This window comes from Perognathus longimembris, chromosome 7 (genome assembly GCF_023159225.1).
Source record: "Perognathus longimembris pacificus isolate PPM17 chromosome 7, ASM2315922v1, whole genome shotgun sequence".
Classification (NCBI taxonomy): domain Eukaryota; kingdom Metazoa; phylum Chordata; class Mammalia; order Rodentia; family Heteromyidae; genus Perognathus; species Perognathus longimembris.
Window position 1 is genome coordinate 69,913,898 of NC_063167.1, and position 25,101 is coordinate 69,938,998.

A 25,101-nucleotide genomic window follows, 5' to 3' on the forward strand; every position below is an offset into this window, starting at 1 on the left:
ACACACAGAATGGTTCCCTAGAATTATCCAATATTTGCAGTGCCTTAGCCAAAGTTTTATTTACCCCAATGGGCTGAGTTCATGTCAAGACAATTTCAGGTTCTATTTCTCATTAGCAATAAATAGTAGTGAGCTAGTCAGCATTACACATCAAGGCAGAACCTGATGACACTTTCATTTCATCTTTCAATCAGGCTACAGAATCCCAAGTCTGAGGCCATTCAGGCCAGTGGAAGGAGCACAAGACTATTAATCATCAGATTAGCGTCTAACTCGGATAATTCCCCACTACTCTCTCATACCTCAGCATGTCAGGCAGGTAAGCATGAAGTACACAGCTTGCTGTGGTAATTCATCAGATGAAGGTGTAGAGCGCTGAAGTGTGCTTGGACAAATAGAGCTAGGAAGACGGTATGCACTTTGGAATATTAGTGCATCTGAGCCAAAACCAATGCCAGAGATATCAAAGTCATTTAATAATTATGTTTGAGTTACTATGAAAAAATCAGATATTTAAGGCTGAGTACTTTTCTCAGCGGGTGATTCACAACTGTTTGGGCTGCCATGAAACTACTGCAAATGTGTCTGGGCATGCAGCACTGTGCTGCTCCCCATGAACATTCCAGGCCATGGATGGACTATAATGGTTAGTCTCAATCCACTTCCTGCAGCCTTTACATGAGATCAAACATCTGACATAGTATTCTGTTCCCTTAACCTCAGCAGGTTCTAAAAATGAAGAAATTCCTTACAAAATGAAACTTCATGTGGGGGAAAGCGTGCTTAATCACAAAAGCAGGTCTCACTCCACCCAGCCAGGGCGGGCTGGGGCTGGAGGAGGCGCGGCCCGCTGACTCACTCACTCTTTGGCAGATACTCGCCATCACTTTCATTCCCGCTGGTTTCGCCTGCAAAGAGAGGAAGTGTTTCCATTTGTATTGGTCAATAGTAGGAAGTCCATGAGGATGAGAACAGACCTGGGGACTGAGTAAGGAACAATAAGGACTCTAAGCCACTTAGGCCAGCTGCCAAAATCAAATGCAGAGGGGTGACATTGACCAAGATGCATTGTACCCATAAAACAACATATTAGACAGAAATTCCTTGTACAACTACTAAAAGACAATTAAAAAAAAAAAAGCAAATATAGGCTCAAAGTGTAAGCCTTGAGCAAAAAAAGCTCAGGGATAGTGACCAGGCCTTGAGTTCAAGCCCCATGACCACCACCACCACCACCACCACCACCAACAACAAAGTACTAGGTTTCCTTCCTTCCTTCCTTCCTTCCTTCCTTCCTTCCTTCCTTCCTTCCTTCCTTCCTTCCTTCCTTCCCTCCCTCCCTCCCTCCCGCCCTCCCTCCCTCCCTCCCTCCCTCTCTCCCTCCTTCCTTCCTTTTTTCTTTCTATATACTTATGTCTTCAGCCACAAAATGATAATGATAGAACTGAAAAACAGTAAATTGTTTCCTGACACTTGAAGACTAAAAGTTTAGGTTGGGATATATTCAGTAAAGCCTAGCAAGTACCAACAGCCAGGTATATGCAGTTATTTATTATTAGGCTCTGTTGACAAACAGACAAAAGCTTCAGGAGTCCAATAAAAACCTGAGAACTGTGGTGACAGGGCAGGACATGCTCTCCAGCATGAGAAAGCCCCTCCGGCCTCTAGAGGGGAGGCTTGAAGAAGCTGGCTAAATGCTTATTTGCAAGATTACAATGTAGGGACTGCTCTTCTTTGTGTATATTTTTTCCTTTTCTGGTGTTAGAACTTGGCAATTTGGGCTAGTAAAGAATGTCATGTGTCTGTGCCAGTATTGGGGCTTGAACTCTGAGCCTGGGCACTGTTCCTTAGCTTTTTCGCTCAAGGATAGTGCTCTGCCACTTTAGCCACAGCTCCACTTCTGGCTTTTTGGTGGCTAATTGACAATAGTTTCATGCACTTTCCTAACTGGGCTGGCTTTCAACCGTGATCCTCAGATTTCAGCCTCCTGAGTAGCTAGGATTACAGGTATGAGCTAATGGCACCTGGCTGAGGCTGGCTTTTTTGAGATCAAATCCAGTCATTACAGAGTAAGAATAGAATCTTAACCTGTAACACTGAAGATTTCATTTTCAGATGAATCAGAATGGGTTTTCTAAGGGAAATTAAGAAAAATTTCCTTGGAAGTCTATCAAAATAAGATACATTTTCCTGCTGGGTGCTGTTGGCTCATACCTGTAATCCTAGCTACTCAGGATGCTGAGATCTGAGATTTGTGGTTCAAAGCCAGCTCAGGCAGCAAAGTCCCCATGAAACTCTTTTTTCCAATTAACTACCAACAAAATTAGAAGGGGAGCTGTGGCTCAAAGTGACAGAGTGCTAGCCTTAAGCAAAAGAACTCAGGGACAGTGCCCAGGACCTGAGTTCAAGCCCCACCACTGACAAGAAAAAAAGATGGGGCTGGGAATGTGGCTTAGGGGTAGAGTGCTTGCCTAGCATGCATGAAGCCCTGGGTTCGATTCCTCAGTACCATATAAACAGAAAAAGCTGGAAGTGGTGCTGTGGCTCAAGTGATAGAGTGCTAACCTTGAGCTAAGAAGCTCAGGGACAGTGCCCAAGCCCCAGGACTGGCGAAAAAAAAAAAAAGAAACATTCTCCTCTAATATGACTTGGCTGTTCTTTTTTACTTATAGACCCTAAGTTCTACACCTTTTTTTTTTTTTTTATCATTTTGTAGACAGTCACGTCAATAATATCACAAGAAGTATTCTCGCTTTATGTTTGGTGGTTTTACTTATTTTTGCTTTGTTTTGCAGTTCTATGGATAGAACTCAAGGCCTGATACACCTTTCATATACTACCACTGAACTACATCCCAGGCCCTCACGTCAGTTTTTACACAAATATTCTAACAATCCATAATGAATATTGTAAGTTTCTTAGTTAAACAATGTAAGTTTCCTTCCAGGCATCTGCAAATAAAACTAATAGACTTCTGGGATGACTACCAATTGAGTACAATTCCTTCAGCCTACAAATATCTAGTTTTCTTTTTTTTTTTTTTTTTTTTTTTTTGGGCCAGTCCTGGGCCTTGGACTCAGGGCCTGAGCACTGTCCCTGGCTTCTTCCCGCTCAAGGCTAGCACTCTGCCACTTGAGCCACAGCGCCGCTTCTGGCCGTTTTCTGTATATGTGGTGCTGGGGAATCGAACCTAGGGCCTCCTGTATACGAGGCAGGCACTCTTGCCACTAGGCTATATCCCCAGCCCTCTAGTTTTCTTTTCTCCTTCAAAAAGGCCTATACTATACTGTTGGGTGGCTCATGCCTATAACCTTAACTAATCAAGAAAGAGGCTGATATTTGGGGATTGTGGTTCAAAGCCAGCCCACACAGGAAAGCCTGTAAGACTCTCATCTCCAATTAATTACCATAAAACTGGAAGTAGAGTAGTGGCTCATGTGGTAGTGCTAGCCTTGAGCAAGAAAGCTAAGAGACAGTGCCCAAGCCCTGAGTTCAAGCCCCAGTATCAGTATAAAAACAACAAAGAGGGCCTTTAAGGGCCTATATTGCCAGGCTCTGGTGTCTCATGCCTGTAATCCTAGCTTTATTCAGGAGTATGAAATCTGAGGGTCACACTTTGAAGCCAGACAAGGTAAAACAGAAACAAAAATATTCATCTCTAATTAACCAGCAAAAAACTGGAAGTATAGGTGTGGCTCAAGTGGCAGAGTGCCAGAATTGAGTGAAAAAGCCAAGTGAGAGCAGGAGGCTCTGAGTTCAAGCCAACACACACAAAAAGGGCAATACTAATAAATTATTAGAAGTTACAGTAGTAGTACAAAATAATGATTCAAACTGCATGTGAAAATTAGTCTTGTTGGTTTATATTGATTTTTTTTTAGTTTTAGTTATTTACCTAATATGTATTATTTGGCATAGAGTTATGTGAAAAGGATGTGAAGAAAACAGTCCTTTATCCTAATAAAGGTTATATTTAACTTTCATACACAAGATAGTAAAGCAAAAATTATAATACCTACCAAACTTTAAGTTATATCATTCTCCCTTCCTATGCTAACAGCTACAGACAGCAAGAATAACCAAACTCTTACCTTTTGAGGGAGATACTTCCTTTCCAGTGTAAGGGTGTAACTTCACCCTCTTCTTCCCTCTCTTAGAGTCAAATATGTCATCTATTTTCATTACAAGCTAAAAAGAGAAAAAGAAAGACCAGAAAAATGTCATAACCAATCCACAAGGTTCATAGCTTGCTGCCATTAAATGTGTCTCATTTAGAGGAAAAAAATCCATTTTATAAATAAAACCCTGTATAGTTTCCAATTCTGAACCTAAGAGGTTGGCCCACTATACTTCTGTCATGGGTGGGGAGTGGGAAGGGTGCCTCCTTCCAGATGACTGAGACCAGAGTCAGGGAGTGTCTCTGTGGCCCACGTCTCAACATGCAGGCCACGTGGCCACTGCACTCCCAGGTGGTGAAACCTCCAGCAGAGGCAAGCTTTCACTAGCCCAGAGCCGGAAGGGAAGGCTCACTCACTGGGAAGGCTGGGTGAGGCGCTGCTATTTGTGCTCCCAGGAATTCTTCTCCAAGAGAGGGTAATCACACTTAGAATGCTTTCATCAAAGAGAATCCACTCTTTGCTACTAGGAGTATTCACAATACAGCCTATTTTAGAAATCAGAACACTTATTTTGAAACTATTATATAATATTCTATTTAATGTAGATTACTCAGAATTCTTTCTTTGTAGGTAGGGTAAATGTGACAGAGAGAGACAGAGACAAAGAGACAGAGGCAGAGAGGGCCACATTCAGAGAGACAAGGAAAAGAATTTCAGTTTAATAACAGACTTTTGGGCGGGGGGGGGGGGTACCAGGGGGCTTGAACTCTGGGCCTGGCCATTGTTCCTGAGCTCTTCAGCTCTGCCACTTTGAGCCAAGTGCCACTTCCAGTTTTCAAGTCTCATGGACTTTCCTGCCCAGGCTGGCTATGAACCCAGATTCCCAGATCTCAGCCTCTTGAGTAACTAGGATTATAGGAGTGAGATACTGGTGTCTGGCTAATAATAGTTTAAAAACATGGATCCAACATTTTTCCATGTATACTGCCTTTTTTCCTTAACATTCTAAGCTATTCTTAAGTATTGATTTTGATTTAACATAGTGCCTAGAATTATACTTGTTAAGAACATTGAACAATATATTGGCAGTGGTTCATGCCTGCAATCCTAGCTACTCAGGAGGCTGAGATCTGAGGATCTTAGTTCAAAGCTAGTCAGAGGAGGAAAGTCTGTGAGACACTTATCTCCAATTAACCTCTAAAAATTTTGGAAGTGGAGCTGTGGCTCAAAGTGGTGAGTAGCCTTAAGCAAAAGAAGAGCTCAGGGACAATACCCAGGCCCTGAGTTCAAGCCTCACAACTAACAAGAAAAAAAAAAAAAGAACACTATATAAGTTGACAGCCAACAAAGCTGCTTGAAAGAAATTTGTGTTTTGTTTGTTTGTTTGTTTTTGCCAGCCCTAGCTTCTTTGCCAGTCCCTGGCTTCTTTCTAGCACTCTACCACTTGAGCCACAGCGCCACTTCCAGCTTTTTCTGTTTATGTGGTGCTGAGGAATCAAACCCAGGGCTTCGTGCATGCTAGACAAGCACTTTACCACCAGGCCACATTCCCAACCCAGAAATTTGTGTTTTTTCCTATGTCCTTACTTCTTTAGTGATCCTAGTAGCCAATGGGCCATGCATGCCAGAAGCTTGTACTTCCAATATGCAGATTATTCCTACATTTCTGGATGTTTGTCTTTTTAAAGGTTTCTGCAGCTGCCATTTAAGTGAAAAACTACCAGTGTTCTTAGGTATTCCAACTATGACAACCAAGAGGGAAGTCCTAAATAAAAGCATGTAGTTATGGGCTACAGAAAAGTTGTCTGGGAGTAAGCATGTTTTAATTCCATAATGACCCAAAATAGTAAAATCATTAATATGCATCTGAAAGCTACAATCAAAAAGCTTCTCAAAGGGCTGGGAATATGGCCTAATGGCAAGAGTGCTTGCCTCGCATACATGAAGCCCTGGGTTCGATTCCTCAGCATCACATATATAGAAAAAGCCAGAAGTGGCACTGTGACTCAAGTGGCAGAGTGCTAGCCTTGAGCAAAAAGAAGCCAGGGACAGTGCTCAGGCCCTGAGTTCAAGGCCCAGGACTGGCATAAAAAAAAGAAAGCTGCTCAAAGATTCAGGAAGGGAACTACTGTGCTAGCGATGAGATCAAAGCACAACATTTTGGTAATGAGCTAAGAAAAGTGTACACTGACCTCTTAGACAGAAAACACATAGAATATCCTTTCTAGGAAATGAGAGAAGCTGGGCTGTTGTACCCATGTGACACAAACAATATAAAACCTATCAGAGAATGTACTCTAGCAAGCTAGCCCACACAGGCTTGCACTGCAGGAAAGGAAGGGTGGGGAAGAGGCACATGGACAAGATCAGTAGTTCTAAACTAGGAAAATAACTTATCTTCCAGGCACAGCTGAAGCACTCACAGGGAAAGTAAATGAAAACTGCTTTCTTATGGAAGGTCTCTGGAGATATTCCAAAATAAAAGCTTGCATTGCACCTGGAACATCCTAACAGGACTTAATCTAAGCAGGTCCATAGGAAGACATGCTAATAAGCCTGTTGGCAAATTGAGTCTTCATCAGCAGCCAGACAAAGTGTATTTTTTGTGTATGTGTGTGCCACTCCTGAGGCTTGAACACAGGGTCTGGGCACTGTCCCTGAGCCTCTGTGTGCTCAAGGCTAGCACTCTACCACTTGAGCCACTGTGCCACTTCCAGCTTCTTCTGAGTAGTTTATTTGAGATGACAGTCTCACAGACTTTCCTGCCTGGGCTGGCTTCAAGCCACAATCCTCAGATCTCAGCCTCCTAAGTATCCAGAGTTATAGGCATGAACCACCGGTGTCCAACTAACAAACACATTTATTTATTCTCATTTATGGAAATGCTGACATAAGATTGGAAAAATCTAAGTCATGAAATCCTTACCCTTGGAAGATTTCTCTTTTTCCTGTTTGCAACTTCTCCAGCTCGGAAAAGTTTCCATTCAGTTAAAGTGACTGGCAAAGTGGTATCCTTGGTCAGCTTTGGCCATAAACAAGCTTGGGAGTTCTTCAGGTCCATAGTCTTCCTGTGAGGGAACTGAGGCTTGGGAGGAAGCTGAAACAGGAGAAGGCACATGGATAAAGTAGGATCCTCCAAGTTTCATACAGAGCCAGTTTTATCTTTCCTAAGCATCTCAAGGGAGGATACCATAACTTCCTCCTCACCACTGTTAAAGCAGCTTCTCTGTCATCGGACTTAGCTCAAGCCAGGGGCACCAATGCTTTTAGGGCCAAGGCAGGTCATGTAGGCCACAGGCTGACAGGAGACTATGGAGTGGTGGGAGCTGCAGTGAACTGAGAAGATCATAGCCTATGAAAAAGGGCTCATATTCAATTCTTTCTGAAATGGTCAAATTTAAAAATAAATAAGTAAATAACAAAGAAAAAATAAAGAAATGTGTGTTGCAACGAAAGCTGAGATCTGAAGATCATGGTTTGAAGCCAATCCAAGCAGACAAAGCTAAGCAACCCTTATCTCTAATTAGCCAGTAAAAAGCCAGAAATAGAGGTATAGCTCAAGTGGTAGAGCACCATCCTTGAGGGAAAAAGCTCAAGGAGCACTGAGGCCCTAGGTTCAAACCCCAGTACTATCATCAAAACAAACAAACAAAACTTCACCCACATAAATAAAGGCCCAGTTCTGACCTCAGTTAAACCATCTTTATCCTTCTATGCAGATTATAAACAAGATTCTGATGTTTCCTTCGATGACTCTCCCAGTCATACCTTGGGTGCTCTGAAAGTGCTTTTGGCAGGTAGAAGCCCCCAGGCTGAAGGGGTTCGCCACATGGGTAAAGGCTGCACTGGGATATCCTCATAGGGATTTTCTTTGCTGGGATCTTTAAAAAAAATACAGAGACTTTGTTTTAGAAGAACATAATTAAGTGGAAGGAAAATGACTACAGCTAGAAAAAGAAATAAAATATTGACTACATTCAATTTTCCTATTCTCAACTGCTGTAAAGAAGGTCTCTAACCAATAGCACTTAAAGCTCATAAAAATCACTCAAGACTGGGTGCCTATGGCTCACACCTGTAATCCTAGCTACTCAGGAGGCTGGGATCTGAAGATCAGTTAGAAGTCAGCACTGGCAGTAAAGCCTATGAGACGCTTATCTCCAACTAATGACAGAAAAAGCCAGAAGTGGAGATGTGGCCCAAGTGGTAGAGTGCTACCCTTGAGCAAAAAGCAGCTCAGCAACGGCACCCAGGCCATTGGTTCAAACCTCAGAACTGACACACACACACACACACACACACACACACACACACACACACACATCACTGTCCAAGTTAAAAAGAATTTTCAAATATTATACTGAAAATATTTACTTCTCAACTGAGTAGTCCATAACATCAGTGTAAAACTCATTAAATAAGAGATTTTATAAGCAAAGCTGGTGGCTCACACCTGTAATAGCTACTAAGGAGGCTGAGATCTGAGGATATCAGTTCAAAGCCAGGGAACGAAAGACCATGAGACACTTATCTTCAATTAACCACCAGAAAGGTGAATGTAAGAGATGTGGCTCAAGTGGTAGAACATCAGCCTTAAGTGAAAAAGCTAAGGGACAGTGTCCAGGCTCTGAGTTTAAGCGCCAGTACTGGCACACATGCACACACACATGCACACACACACACACACACACACACACACACACAGAGTATGTATACATCAAAGATTCCCACATTACAAAGGCAAGCAAGGTATGTTTGATTGTAGGAGAAAATACTTTCCTACAATTAAGGGCATCACCAAATAAATATTCATTAAATTTAATTGCAATGTTGTAGACACTTACATATGATATCCTCATAGATATTATCTTCGGACTGTGTGAAATAAAGTGCTGAACCAGAATTTCTTCCAAGTTCTTCATGAATCTTGGGTGAGTTCCGGTTTCGAAAGTGCTGAATATCCTCAAATTCAAAGGATTTCCTTAAGAAAAAAGAGATATTTATAGCTACATCTGTAAAAACTTTAATGCTAAATTTGGTACGAATAGATAAGTATTGATTGGTAAAGAAATTGTATGCAAAATTATGAAGCTGTTTTTATCAGAAATCTAAGAATAATAACCTTAGCTGGTGTCCTCTATATTCACATGAGAAAAATGAAGACTTTAACCAATTACTTCCACACTTTTCTTTAGGCCTAATTAAAAGTGGGGCTAAGGCCAGGATGCTCTAAGTGAAGCTGAAAAATTCACTCAGTTCTCTAAGACTCCTTTTTTATGTGTGCTGATACTGGGGCTTAAACTCTGGGCTTGGAGCTCTGGTTTGGCTTTTTTGCTAAAGGTTGGCGCTCTACCAACTGACCACAACTCCACTTACAGCTTTTTGCTGGTTAATTGGAGATAAGAGTTTCACAAATTTATCTGCCTCGGCTGCCTTCAAAGTTGATATTCAGGTCTTAACCCTGCTCCTAAAACTTAATTTGAATCATGGGAGAATGGGGGAAGGGATGACATTGATCAATATGTATTGCATTCATAAACTGCCATATTGAATAGAAATTCCTTTATACAACTACTTAAAGATTACATTTATTTATTTATTCATTTATTTATTCTTATTTATTTATTATTTATTTATTTATTATTATTTATTATCATGGGACTTGAACTCAGGGCCTGAGTGAGTGATGTCCCTGAGCTCTTTTGCTCAAGACTAGTGCTTTACCACTTTGAGCCACAGGGCCACTTCTGGTTTTCTGGAACTTAATTGGAGATAAGAATCTCAAAGACCTTCCTGTCAGGCTGGCTTTGAACCACGACGCTCAAATCTCATCCGACCTAGGATTACACGTATGAGTCACTAGTGACCATCTTAAAGATAATTTTTTTTTTTTTTTTTTTTTTTTGGCCAGTCCTGGGGCTTGGACTCAGGGCCTGAGCACTGTCCCTGGCTTCTTTTTGCTCAAAGCTAGCACTCTGCCACTTGAGCCACAGCGCCACTTCTGGCCATTTTCTGTATATGTGGTGCTGGGGAATCGAACCCAGGCCCTCATGTATAGGAGGCAAGCATTCTTGCCACTAGGCCATATCCCCAGCCCCTCTTAAAGATAATTTTTAAAAATTATGTGACTTGGGACTGGGAATGTGGCTTAGTGGTAAAGTGCTTGCCTAGCATACATGAAGCACCAGGTTCGATTCCTCAGCACCACATAAACAGAAAAAGCCAGAAGTGATGCTATCACTCAAGAGGTAGAGCACAAAAGAAGCGAGGGACAGTGCTCAGGCCCTGAGTTCAAGCCCCAGGACTGGCAAAAAAAAAATGTAACTAACTTAGAGCTAGAGATGTGAAGGTAAATTGGAGGAAAGAAAAGGGGTGATATTGTCCAAAAAGAAATGTACTCATTACCTGTCTTATGAAACAAAACCCCTCTGTACAACACCTTAATAATAACAATAAAGTATTTTTTAAATTACATAAAAAAATAAGCCATGCACCAATGGCTCATGCCTGTAGCTACTCAGGAGGCTGACAGTGGAGGATCATGCCATCCAGGGAAGGAAAGTCTGTGAGACTCTTACTCCAATTAACCACCACAAAGCTAGAAGTGGAGCTGTAGTTCAAGCGGCAGAGCGCTAGCTTTTAACGAAAAGGTCAGGAACAGTGCCCAGGCCCTGAGTTCAAGCCCCAGGATTGATGCACTAAATAAATAAAATTTAAAAAATTCAAATCAGAGGGCTGGGAATATGGCCTAGTGGCAAAGAGTGCTTGCTTCGTTTACATGAAGCCCTGGGTTTGATTCCCCAGCACCACATATATAGAAAATGGCCAGAAGCAGCGCTGTGGCTCAAGTGGCAGAGTGCTAACCTTGAGCAAAAAGAAGCCAGGGATAGTGCTCAGGCCCTGAGTGGAAGGACAAGGCCCAGGACTGGCAAAAAAGAAAAAAAGAAAAAAAAATTCAAATCAGAAGGTTTTCTGATGTTGTTATGTCAAAAAACTGTCAGCTGTTTCCTAGCCTTCAACATTTTCCTCTTGTCTATATTAAGTTCTATAACATAAGCTGGGATGTAAAAATTTGTCTGAAAGGAAAAGCAAACTCCAAATTATCTGTAGAATAAAGACCTACCTTTTTGATCGCCCTCTGATTTTTCCACCATATTTCTTTGGTTCAGGTTCCTGAGAAGAGGCCAAAGAAGTATCTGCACAAGAACGATCTTCACAGTACTTCCTGTCACAGTCTCTTTCTTTATATGGTAGACCACCAGACTCTGATAAGTAGCGGAAAGTCCTGCGTGGCTTTGGCAAAGGATTTATAGAAGAACCACACTCTTGCCCCTCAGGTTCACAATAAATATTTTCCAAGCTCTTAGTTATTCCATAAGAACTATCTAGAACTGTGAAATTTAGTTTTTTTGCAGAAGAGTCACAATGTTGTAAAGCCAAATTGCAGACTTTATCTGGGGGACGGGCTTCTGTTTTTTTCCACAATATTTGTGAGGTATACAAGTTTCCTGGAGGTAATGAAGTCTCTGGATCCAAAGCAACAGACTTCCAGCTCTCTATCTGTGTGACCCGAGAACAGACCCCATTGGGGTGCCTGTCTCCACATTCGGCTTTCTCACTTTCATCTTCACTTTGATCACGGCTTCTGGTATCTTTCATGTGGAAACCCATGCTTTGGGAATTGGTTACATCCAACCTTTTGCTCCTTCCCTCACTGAGAGGATTTTCCTTAGGAAGAACTTGATGACAGTGGCCATACCTCACTCCAAAGTCCTTCGGATACCACCTGGCTGGACTGGAAGTGCCATTAGTCCTTCCTTCCCACTGAGAGATTTTTTGCTTGATGTTTTTGCAGTGGCTTCGTGACAGTGTCTGAACCGCAGAACGAGAAAAGCCAACATCCATGTTCCCAGTTGGGTGCATGACAAAAACTGGACTTACAAAAGCACCATTGCCAGGGAACTGTGGAACACTGCGCTCTTCAGCCTTTCAGAGTATACACCGTTCTAGGAGCTTACTTTCACATCTAACATGGACACATCTTTTATTAAAGAACTACTGTGATAATTGATCCTTGTTGAAAAGGGCCACAAGTCTATCTTGACAACCCTATTAAAATGAAACAAGAAGGTTAACACAGTTTATTTGTTGTTGTTTGTTGTTTGGTTTTGGTCATGGGACTTGAACTCAGTGCTTGGATGCTGTCCCTGAGTTTTTTCACTCAAGGCTAGCACTCTACCACAGAGACACTTCTGGTATTCTGGTGGTTAACTGTAGATGAGAGTTTCATGGACTTTCCTGCTGGGGCTGGCTTTGAACTGCAATCCTCAGAAGCTCTGCCTTCTGAGTAGCTAGGATTATAGGTGTGAGCCATTGGTACCTGGCTTACCAGTTTTATAATATTCTGATTTAAGCATCACCAAAACATTGCCCATCCGTCCCTAAATCATTTATATTGCACATGTAAAAATGTGCCTGTGGCTCAAGGTAGCAGTAGGGGACATACATGCCATGCCAAGCATTCAGGATCCAGCCAGCACTGCTTTAAATGTAACAGCCATGGAACTTCCCATCCTGTACCACGCCCTTGTCCCAGATGGCCAAAAACACAGAAACATGCCTTCCACTCATATGAACACTTCACTCAGGCACATGAATTGTTTCCTCAAAGATCAAATTTGGTGGAAAACTTTTCCCACCAATGGAGCAAAGACCTGCTCTTGAGTTCTGCTGCCTTCTGGTTATAAATAGCAACTGACTCAACATTTCCTGAGGTAGGGTCATCCATCCTTCCTTGAGCTTTCTCTGTGTGGCCCTGATTAATAGGCATGAAAACATGTTAGCCTAGCTTTGTCAGTACACTGACTCCAAATGGTAGACATGTAAAACACACACAGTCTTCACAACCTCACCCACTTTCACTGAAACCATTCCCACGAGTCTATAGAAGAACCAGATTTAGCTGGGCGTTGGTCACTCACATCCACAGTCCTACCTACTCAGGAGGCTGACATGTGAGGATCGCAGTGAGACTTTTTTTTTTTGCATTAAATTTTTTTTATTGGGCTGGGGATATAGCCTAGTGGCAAGAGTGCCTGCCTCGGATACATGAGGCCCTAGGTTCGATTCCCCAGCACCACATATACAGAAAACGGCCAGAAGCGGCGCTGTGGCTCAAGTGGCAGAGTGCTAGCCTTGAGCGGGAAGAAGCCAGGGACAGTGCTCAGGCCCTGAGTCCAAGGCCCAGGACTGGCCAAAAAAAAAAAAAAAAAATTTTTATTGTTAAGGTGATGTCCAGAGAGGTTACAGTTACATATGTAAGGTAGTAAGTACATTTCTTGTCAAATTTGTTACCCCTCCCTCATTTTTCTCCCACCTTCCCTCCTCCCCAATCCCCCCTACCAGCTGTACAGTTTACAACATATTGTCTTTTAAGTATTGCTGTTGCATTGGTTCAACTTTTACCCTTTACCTCACCATTTTGATGGTCCCCTTCCCTTATTCAGACAAACATATATAATACCCAGGATACTAAAATCAAATACAGTGACAACAGGGTCTAAACCGTAGGAAAGATAAACAAAAGCAAAAAGAAATAATTTCACATAGTGCATTTCTGTGAGACTCTTGTCTTCAATTAACCACCAGAAAACGGTAAGTGGCATTGTGGCTCAAAGTGGTAGAGCTCTAGCCTTGAGCAAAAAAGCTCAGTAACACTGCCCACGCTCTTAAGTTCAAGCTCCATGACCAACAACAAAAAAGGAAGAAAGTGGAGGTGTAATCCAGGTAGGAGAGCATCAACTTTAAGAAAAAAATGCCAAGTGAGAATGCAAGAGCCAGGCACCAGTGGCTCATGCCTGTAGTCCTAACTACTCAGGAAGCTGAGATCTAAGGATTATGGTTCAAAGCTAGACTGGGCAGAAAAGTCCCCATGAGACTCTCATCTCTGACTAACCACTCAAAAACTGGAAGTGGTGCTGTGGCTCAAGTGGTAGAGTGCTAACCTTGGGCACAAAGAGGCTCAAGGACAGTGTTCAGGCCCTGAGTTCAAGACCCACAACCGACAAAAAAAAGAGAGAGAGAATGCAAGTTCCGGTGTTCAAGATCCAGTTGCTAACACACATACACACACACACACACACACACACACACACACACACACACACACACACAGAGCATCCAGGCCCCGAGTTCAAGCCCCAGGACAGAAACAAAAAGAAAGAAAATATGAGACTGCTTGCTTGCTCACAAGGCAGGAAAAGTGCTTTGGAAGGTGTGTGTGTGTGTGTGTGTGTGTGTGTAATTTTTTTACTCCTCTCCTTTAGGCACTTTTTCAAGTTACGTATTTTTTATTCACAATCTAGTGCTGCCTTAAGTAAAATTATCCCATCAAAAGCATGAATTTTACGTTGTATCTCTACATCAGACATCCATTTTAAATGCAAATATCACTGAGTGATGAAGAATAACTGATAGTAAAGAATCCATATGTGGCTTGTCCTGAAGGGTGCCTCAGGCTGCCAGAAGAGTCAAATACAAGCTACATTCAGGACAGGGAGAGAAAGAAAGTCTCTCTAGGCATGCAGCCAACCAAGAATGTTCCTTAAGGAAAGGAGGTGAGGAGGACTATCTGTGGGTGAGGACACACCCTCACAGGAAAGAGGTAGGGAGGGAACCATCCTGTGATGTGGAACATGCACACACATACACATCACACTCAGGTCCCCTGACTACTGAAACCCTCCTTCTCCCATTAGTCAATGGGCATACCCAATAACGATCTGGCTGGGGAAGGGGCAGAGAAGTCCAGTCAGATGTCTCTCCATTCCTACTGGCTTCCTACTCAAGCAATGGCAAACAGCTGACCCCCAAGGATCTGATACCACTACGAGGATGCCCACTACTGGGCATTTGGACTAGCATAGAAACAGTCTCATTTCTGCAAAGCCAACACCTCTCCCAGGTCTTCCACCCAATAACCACTGTGCTGGGCCAGGCAGCACTGTTGAGCTCCTCTGCAAGGCCCACAGGACATGCATGTGCCCAGCCTGGGGCAGCAAGGGCTGCAGTGTGGCAGCAGGGAGGCCAGGTGTACTAGGCATGCAAAGAGTAGATAGGAAGCCACCCTAGGGAGATCACAGGGGTAGACCCTCAAGGCCCCAGTGCACATTTTATTGAATTAGTAGTGTCTTAAGTTTCTCAGTGCATAGATGAAGTAATTTTATATTATCTTAAAGTAGTAAGTTACTTGTATGTTGTAAACCCTAATGCAACTACAAAAAAAAACACACAAAAAAAGTCAAGACAAGGACACAGGAGGATTCTATTGTTGATGTTATCTTTAAAGTTCTAGGTGAATTTCCTGTGGAGTACCCTATGTGGTTACTGTATATGATTTTTTTTTTTTTTTGGCCAGTCCTGGGCCTTGAACTCAGGGCCTGAGCACTGTCCCTGGCTTCTTCCCGCTCAAGGCTAGCACTCTGCCACTTGAGCCACAGCGCCGCTTCTGGCCGTTTTCTGTATATGTGGTGCTGGGGAATCGAACCTAGGGCCTTGTGTATCCAAAGCAGGCACTCTTGCCACTAGGCTATATCTCCAGCCCCTGTATATGATTTTGGTACACTGGATATTGTATATATGCCCACCTGATCTAGAGAAGGGAAAGAAAAGTGAGGGTGTAAGATATCACAAGAAATGTATTCAGGGCTGGAAATGTGGCTTAGTGGTAGAGTGCTTGCCTAGCATGCATGAAGCCCTGGGTTCGATTCCTCAGTGCCACATAAACAGAAAAAGCCAGAAGTGGGCGCTGTGGCTCAAGAGGTAGAGTGCTAGCCTTGAGCAAAAAGAAGCCAGGGAAAGCACTCAGGCCCTGAGTTCAAGCCCCAGGGCTGGCAGAAAAATAAAAATAAATAAATAAATAAAACTCTGTCTCAAAGTTGTTTAAAAAAAAAAGAAAGAAATGTATTCACTGCCTTATTATCTAACTGTACCCCCTTTGCACAACAGCTTGTCAATAAAATTTAATTTAAAAAAAGAAAATGTATTTCTAAAAATTAATACCAAGAAGATGGGGGAGGGGTAGCCAACAAGACCACCGCCACTATCACCAACACAAAAAGAACCTGACATGGGACAAACTGAATTAAAAGGGCAAAGGAAACCCTACCTAAGGTGTTCACACCTACAATCCTAGCTACGCAAAAGGCTGAGAGATGAGGGTAATGGTTCAAAGCTAGCCTGGGCAAACAAATTCTGGAGACTCTTATCTCCAATTAGCTAGGAAAAAAGGGAGGGGATGTGGCTCAAGTGGTAAAGTGCCAGCTTTAAGTGAGCGCACAAGGCCCTGAGTTCAAGCTTCAGACTCCAGTACCAGTGTGTGCGTGTGCGCATACACACACACCCCACCACAACAAACAAAAATCATAGCAGGTTTTTTGTTGTTGTTGTATTTTGCTTTTTCCAATTTTTTTGCCAGTCCTGGGGCTTGAACTCAGGGCCTGGGCACTGTCCCTGAGCTTTCTTTTGCTCAAGGCTAGCACTCGACCACTTGAACCACAGCACCACTTCTGGCCTTTTGTTATTTGGTACTGAGGAATCAAACCCAGGGCTTCCTGCATTCTAGGCAAGCACTCTACTGCTAAGCCACATTCCCAGGCCCTCAGAAGGTTTTTAAATGTACCTAGAATGCCCTAAATAATTTTCACAAAGAGAACAGAGTAGAGGAACAGTCTTTCTGTCTTCAAGATTTCTGATAGCTAAGCAAGGAAAACAACATATGTTAAAGACTGGCCACACAAAAGGATCAGTGAAAGGCCCACACCAGTAGAAGACTCATGTCAATATGTCAAAAGACTGCTGCCCAGCAGGAGAAATAACATTCTTTTCAATATAGAAGTGGGATCTGGTTGTTGTTACCCACACCATTTATAAAAATAAACTTGAAGCTGTGCTGGTGGATCATGCCTATCATCACAACTACTCAGGAGGCTGAGATCTGTGGATCACAGCTCAAAGCCAGCCCAGGTAAGAAAGTCTGTGAGACTTTTATCTCCAATAAACTACTCAGAAAAAGCCAGAAGTAGGGCTGTGGTTCAGGGGTAGAGTGCCACTCTTGAAAATAAAGAATCTCAGGGACAGCACCCATGCTCTGAGTTCAAGCCCCAGGACTGGCATAGAAATAAAAAAATAAACTAACCTGATGGAAACATAAATCTAAACATTAGCACTAAACTATAATTTGAATTTTAAAAAATCTCATGACTTGGGAAAAAAAATTCTTACATGGAACACAAAATTGTGTGTGTATGTGCATAAATGTCATCTGACAATGACTTAAATCCAGAACATATTACCTATTAATATTAATAAATGAGTAAAGCCAATATCACAATTAAAACCTGAGTAAACTATGAACAAACTCTTTACAAAAGATTTATGAGTAACCAGTAAGCATAATAAAGCTCATGAAAAGACACACAGCATTATTAGTCACCAAGGAAATGAATGTTAAAACACTAGATACCCTACAATCATGGTTGAATGGCATAAATGACAATACTTAGTATTGGAGTACCTGGAACTCTCAAGCATTGCTGGTATAATATAGTATAGCCACTTTAGAAAAGAACTGGGTAGTATTTTATAGAATTAAGTGTATGGGTGCCATCAGACCTGATAAATTATCACTAAGTGTTTCACATGAAAGGAAAATACATCTTCATAATCAATGTGAATGTGAATGTGGCTTAGTGGTAGAGTGCTTGCCTAGAATGCATGAAGCCCTGGGTTTGATTCCTCAGTACCACATAAACAGAAAAATCCAGAAGTGGTGCTGTGGCTCAAGTGGTAGAATGCTAGGTGACTATTCATGATAGTTTTATTCATAATAATCCTAAACTAGAAGCAACCCAAAGGTCACCAACAGGGGAATACATAAACAAATTTTAATACAGTTACACCAAAAGACTACTACTCAGCAATAAAAAGGGATAAACTAATAATATGCACAATAACATAGATATATCTCAAAAATACGTAGAGACAGTGAGATACTGTGGCTCATCCCTGTAATCTTAGCTACTGGGAAGCTGAGATCTGAGGGCCCAGGTTCAAAGCCAGTCTTGCCAAGAAAGCACATGAGACTCTTATCGCCAGTGAACAACCAGGAAGCTGGAAATGAGAGCTGTGGCTCAAGTGGTAGAGCACTATCCTTGAGTAAAAAGCACAGGAAAAGCATCTGAATTCAAGCCCAGGACTGACACAAGCACCCAAAACAAACAAACAAAAAGAACCCTTTTCTATGTCCTAGTTACCGTCAGACAACTGCTACTGGTCTTCTGTTTCCTTAATTATGAAATGAGAAAGCTGGGGTGGGGGGAGCCTGTAATCCCACCTATTCAGGAGGCTGAGATATGAAGATGGCAATTTGAAGTCAGCCTAGGCTAAAAAAGTCCGTGAGACTCATCTCCAATTAACTACCCAAAAGCTGGAAGTGAATCTGTGGCTCGTGTGGAAGAGCATCAAAGAGAAAGAGCTAAACAAGAGTGCTTAGGCCCTGAGTTAAAGCTCAATACCAGCACAAAATAAAAACATAAATACTACATAAATTACAGCAAAGATGCTGTAACATATATCAGAGAAAAAGTAAACACAGGGCTGGGAATGTGGCTTAGTAGTACAGTGCTTGCCTAGCATGCATGGCCCTGGGTTCAATTCCTCAGTATCACATGTGGTAGAATGCTAGCCTTGAACTAAAGAACCTCAGGGACAGAGCCCAGGCCCTATGTTCAAGCTCCAGGACTGGTTAAAAAAAAAAAGAAAAGAAAAAGTTAACACAATAAAATCTGCTGAAGAAATGGGTTGGAATGTGAACTGTTGAGGTTATTAAGTATACTATATTAAAATTGTAGTATGTTGTTAATTTTTAAGGTCTCTGGATACATTTTTAATAAAGTCCACAGGGATTAATCTTGAAGAAAATTTGTCACTGGGCTGGGGATATAGCCTAGTGGCAAGAGTGCCTGCCTCGGATACATGAGGCCCTAGGTTCGATTCCCCAGCACCACATATACAGAAAACGGCCAGAAGTGGCGCTGTGGCTCAAGTGGCAGAGTGCTAGCCTTGAGCGGGAAGAAGCCAGGGACAGTGCTCAGGCCCTGAGTCCAAGGCCCAGGACTGGCCAAAAAAAAAAAAAAAAAAAAGAAAATTTGTCACTGATTTTAGCTACAAATAGTTTAAAGCAAATGAGAAAAACCAATCCAATGGAGGAAAAAAAAATCAAAAGCAAATGTCTGTCCGGTGCACAGGGTTCATTGAAATACCCTTAGTGTTATTGACATGTTTCAAGTCACATAAATTAGCCAATGACTCAGAATGATGGATTCACTGAAGATTGGAAATGGTTTGCCAATGATGGGACCGGGGACTGATATAGGGAGATCTTCACTCCCCTTGGTGGGGTACTTGGGAAAAGTTAGTGAATTTATCTTTTGCCTCAGTGCAAAGCTGTTTCCCCCCTCTTCCATTTTTTGAAAATTAAATTCTGTTTTAATTTTACCTGTTAACTTCTAAAACAATGTCTTCCACAGAAATCTTACAGTAATGGCGAAAGATTGTTTTTATGTGTTTACCTCTCATATTATTGATGTATGAAAGTAGAAATAAAACATATATCTTAAGGTTTACTATTTGTTAAAAATATGAGACATTTTCCTGGGAAATAAAGCAAGTGTCTAACTTGCTTTGACTTTCAAATATTTCTACTCTTGTCAGCTGTTTCTTGAATAACAATCCTTCAAAGCAAGCACACACAGGATATCAACCTTTATCTTGGTCCATCAGAGGAAACAGCCTTATAAGTCACTTAAGGTGATTCCCAAAATAGCCCAGAAACTTTAAAAATCCTTAGTACTCAAGTCACAATACAAATTCCTTTAGCAGTTACTGTGCCTAACTACAAAGCAAGAAACAAGAGAGATTTTTCAAAATGCGTTTAATTCTTTCACAGTTCTATCTAGTCCATTGTGATATTTATTATGAGAAATTTGTGAGGTTTTCATAAATCAAAGAATGAAAAATGACAGGTGATACAATGAAGATTATACTTTGAAGTCGGAGGCATAGGACAATCACTTAGACTAATGCTGACTTCATGTGTACTCTACATAGCTGGTTATGCACATTATCCATGAAACCTTCCCAATGACTCCAATTCCTCTTCTTTGATGCCTGCTTCCTTTAGCAGGAAGTACAGGCAGTTTTTCTTGTCTCATCCACATAACCTGAGGAGCCATCCCTGTAACTAAGCTAAAGGCAATCCTGGTGGTTCTCTCTACCTTCAACTCATCTCTAACTCTAATCTCTTACACCCTTCAGTTAACAACAATTCGGGCCATGGTCAGCTCTTCATCTCTCATTTTCTTTGTTTGTTTGTTTTGTTTTTTGCCAGTCCTGGGGCTTGGACTCAGGGCCTGAGCACTGTCCCTGGCTTCTTTTTGCTCAAGGCTAGCATTCTACCACTTGAGCCACAGCCCCACTTCCAGCTTTTTCTGTTTATGTGGTGCTGATGAATCAAACCCAGGGCTTCATGCATACAAGGCAAGCACTCTACCCCTAAGCCACATTCCCAGTCCCCATCTCTCATTTTCTATGTATGTATTCCTTCATTCATTTGACAGTACTGGCATTTGAACTCAGGGCCTTGTGCTTACTAGGCAGGCACATTACCACTTGACTGACATCCCTAATCTTTTTTCTTTCATCATTTTTCAGGAGGGCCTCTGGGGATTTTGTTGTGTGTTAGCCTGGGTCCAGTCTTGGAGCACAATCCTATTCCCTACACCTCTCATATTGCTGGACACACATACATGTACCACCCTCCCCAGATTACTGGAGGGGTCTCGATAACTTTACTCTAGTCCACTTCTCATCCCTACCTACAGGGTAGCTGGGATTACAGGTGTAGTACACTATGCCCAGCCTCCACTAAGCTTCATCTTCCCTGTCTATCCAATCTAAACTCAGACTCCTTCCTCACATGGCTGTCCCCTCTATATTCCATGATTCTACTGCATATTCATTGATTGTCTTTCCCCACTGAAATGGAAACCTGTTCACTAACACCTCCCCAGCACCTAGGGGAGTACTATGTATCCTCAGTAAATCATCTGTTAAATGGGCAACAAAACTCTGAGTGAAAGAATGTTTGCCTATTACTGTTTCTAATGATATGAAGTCCTTTCATTTAAATAAGGGGAAAATGTTTTAGAGTATTCTAAGAATAAACAAGTGACATCAAAATAAATGATAATCAGCACAATAATGAACATAGTTTTCTGTCTCCTCCTTTTCCCTTCTAATGCCAGTCCTGGGGCTTCAGCTCAGTGCCTGTGTGCTGCCCCATTCGAGCTACACCTCCACTTCTGGCTTTTGGGTAGCTAATTGGAGATACGAGTACTATGGACTTCCCTGCTAGTGCTAGCTTAAATCCTTAGATCTCAGCCTCCTGAGTAGCTAGGATTATAGGCTGAGCCAACGGCTATTGCTAGGCACTATTCCATCTGTTCCTAAAAGCAATCCTTAGGGGTTGGGAATATTGCCTAGTGATAAAGTGCTTGTCTCGCATACATGAAGCCCTGGGTTCGATTCCGCATATAGAAAAAGCCAGAAGTGTTGCTGTGGCTCAAGTAGTAGAGTGCTAACTTTGAGCAAAATGAAGCCAAGGACAGTGCTCAGACCCTAAGTTTAAGCCCCATGACTGCCAAAAAAAAAAAAGCAATCCTTAGAAGAATGTATCATTTTCTAGATGAGAAAAATAGGCCTAGCAAGATTAAATGACATGTTTTTGGGAAAGCAAGAATTTGGGGGGGGGGTTGTTCTTTTTGTTATTATTGTTGTTGGTCATGGGGCTTGAACTCGGGGCTTGGGTGCTATCACTGAGTGCTTTTGGTCAAGGCTAGCACTCTACCACATTGAGTCAGAGTGCTACTTTCGGTTTTCTGGGGATTAACTGGAAATGACTTTCACGGACTTTCCTGCCCAAGCTGGCTTTGAACCACAATCTTTAGGTCTCAGCCTCCTAAGTAACTATGATGACGGCACTTGGCTGTTCTTTTTATTTTGGGTGGAGGGTGCTGGGGATTAAAGCCAGGGCCTTGTGTATGTGAGGTACAGGCTCTACCACTAAGTTACTCACCTAACTTGAAAAGACACGAGTATTTTTTTTAACCCTTTTACTATTTTATTACTCAAAAACCTTTTTGCATTTCCAAAAGAAAAAGGGTTGTTTTTAATCCCTTGTTGTGCTGGGCATTTCTTATAACATGTTAAGCAAGGGGAAAAAATACTGTTTTTTATTTAGCTTTCTGACTCTGCCTTTACCACCCACATCCATATTTTCTGCCTATCAAGAAGGAAGGCATGCTTGATCCTGTCATGCCACATCAGGCATGTATGCAGGAACCTGGCAGGACATGCTCCCCGGGATCTCATAGAGCTCTGCACATGAAACTCTGGAAATCGGTCTTTCCAGGTGCTTTCCCAACCTGAGCATAAAGGTGAGCAATTCTATTATCAGGATTTGGGAAAACCGGTTTGGTTGGCAACTAGACTGCAGGAAAGCCTACAGTAGCATGTCAATGAGGTTGAGATGAGGTCACCAGCACAGACAGAGAAGGACGACCATATGAAGACAGGGAGAGGGATGACAGTTACAAAGCAAGAGCAGCTTCAGAAGAAATCTGCCTACCACCTGTCATCAGACCTCTGGCCTCCAGAGTTGTGAGAATTAATTTCTGTTGCTGTAACCACTCAGATATGAAATTTTGTTGCAGCATCCCTAGAAAACTAATGCAAAGGTTCTCAGTAACATAAAAAGGTAACATCCTGAAATAGAGCTAGTAAAAAGCTAAATTTGTCAGCCATCTCTGCCTTACATAAAAGTTTCTGTTAATTTTATCTGTGTGTGTCAATCAGTACTGAACTCAGGGCCTGTGTGCTGTCCCTTACCTTTTTCACTCAAGGCTAGCACTCTATCACCTCAGCCACAGCTCTACTTCAGGCTTTTTGCTGGTTCACTGGAGATAAGAATCTCACAGACTTTTCGGCAGCAGGTTGGCTTTGAAACAAAATCCTCAGAACCCCAGTCCTCTCACTTGTCATCCTAGCTACTCAGGAGGCTGAGATCTGAGGATTGTGTTTTCAAAGTCAGCCTGGGCAAGAAAGTGTGAAATTCTTATCTCCAACAAAGCCCCCAAAAAGCTGGAAGTAGAGCTGTGGCTTAAGTAGTAGAGCTCTAGCTGTGAGCATAAAGCTCAAAGACAGTGCCCAAGGCCCTGGGTTCAAGCTCCAGGCCCAGCACCCCCCCCCAAAAAAAAAGTAGAGGGAGAAACTCCAGAAAGATCAGAAGAGCTGTGTCTGTATAGCCATGTACTATTTAGAGGTTGGCGATCTGGGCTCTACCTAGTAGAGTGCGTGCCTAGCATGCCTGAAGCCCAGGGTTCGATTCCTCAGTACCACATAACAGAAAAAGCCAGAAGTGGCACTGTGGCTCAAGTAGTGGAGTGCTAGCCTTGAGCAAAAGAAAACTTAAGGACAGTGCCCATGTCCTGAATTCAAGCCCCAGGACTGGCAAAAATAAATAAAATAAATAAATAAAGGATGGCAATCATTACTTCTTAAACTCTCACATTTGCCAAGTTATAGGAAGCACCTACTTATTACATCTAATTCTCACAGCCATCAACAGGAAGCTAGCATTACCTACACTAGCAGATTTATTATTCTCCTGTGGACAGGAGACTGAGGCTGAACTCGTTTAGTAATCTGGTTCTGCTTTACTCTGGAGCTTGAGTGCTTTCCCACTATGCATTACTGTTTTGTGGACAGACACAACAATATCAGCTAATATAACAGGATGTCAAATGCTTTTCCTGTCTTCTCTGCATTTCAGAAGGGGCCTTAATGAGCAAAATCAAAACAGGAGGAATCAAATAGCCCACATGTAAGAGCAGTGGAAGGTTTTAAAGTAGAGTGACTGAAAGCTGGTTCTGCTGACATCAACACTTCATCCTTCAAAGCTATATAAGAGAATTACAATTAATTAGCAGTGAGGACTACATGAGACAATAGGGAAGCCTTCTATTAAAAAAAAAAAGTAGGGATCTGGGCATTCTGGATCACATCTGTAATCCTAACTATTCAGGAGGCTGAGATTTGAGGATCACAGTCCAAAACCAACCCAGGCAGGAAAGTCTGTGAGACTCTTACCTCCAACAATCAAAATGCTGGAAGTAGAGCTGTGGCTCAAGTGAGAGAACACCAACCTTGAGGAAAAAAGCCAAGCAAAAGCACAAGGCCCTGAGTTCAAGCCTCAGAACCGGCATAAAAAAAGAAGGGTATTGTGCCAATTTCTACTCTCACTGAAAAACATTAATTCTAGTCTCTCCTGGGGACTGTGCCCACTTGGAACTTGCCATCCTTAGTTATTCTGGCACACAGTGGCATTGCATTATTGTTTCTATGTAAACTGTTCAAACTCATTTTTGTTTTAAGACTATGAGGGTGGTCTCACTATTTAGTTCAGGCTGCCACCCAACTCAGGATCCTCCTTCCTCCCAGGTAGTTAGTATTTCAGGTACAAGGTACCCAAGTCAAATTCACTTATTCCTTACTATTCTATACCACATTTCCTTTATTACTGTATTATCATTATTTTAAAAATGACTTGAGACATCACCCTAGTTTGTTAAACTCAGCTTTGTAAACTCCTAAACAGGCAGGCTCCCTGGCACTCTGGGTCAGAGAACTCAAGTCATGGATGGTAACTTCAACCCTAACAGTAGACAAAAGAAGGGCATAGTGGTTCACACCAGTAATCCCAGCCACTCCGGAGGCTGAGATCAGAAAGATTATAATTCAAAACCAGTGTGGGGGATGGGAATATGGCCTAGTGACAAGAGTGCTTGCCTCGTAGTGCTTGCCTCAT

At 42.2% G+C, this 25,101-nt stretch overlaps 1 protein-coding gene across 1 annotated transcript in view; it reads right to left on the bottom strand.

The window, feature by feature from the left end:
• Dennd2c (DENN domain containing 2C) overlaps window positions 1-25,101 on the bottom strand; it is a 57,345-nt gene that overhangs the window by 20,563 nt on the left and 11,681 nt on the right. The window contains exons 2-7 of the mRNA XM_048351829.1: window positions 11,242-12,227; window positions 8,963-9,099; window positions 7,887-7,999; window positions 7,045-7,215; window positions 4,092-4,188; window positions 864-908 (exon numbers count right to left, since the gene is read on the bottom strand). Coding sequence (XP_048207786.1) covers window positions 864-908; window positions 4,092-4,188; window positions 7,045-7,215; window positions 7,887-7,999; window positions 8,963-9,099; window positions 11,242-12,041 — 1,363 coding nt within the window. The 5' untranslated portion in view covers window positions 12,042-12,227. The remainder of the gene's footprint in view (window positions 1-863; window positions 909-4,091; window positions 4,189-7,044; window positions 7,216-7,886; window positions 8,000-8,962; window positions 9,100-11,241; window positions 12,228-25,101) is intronic.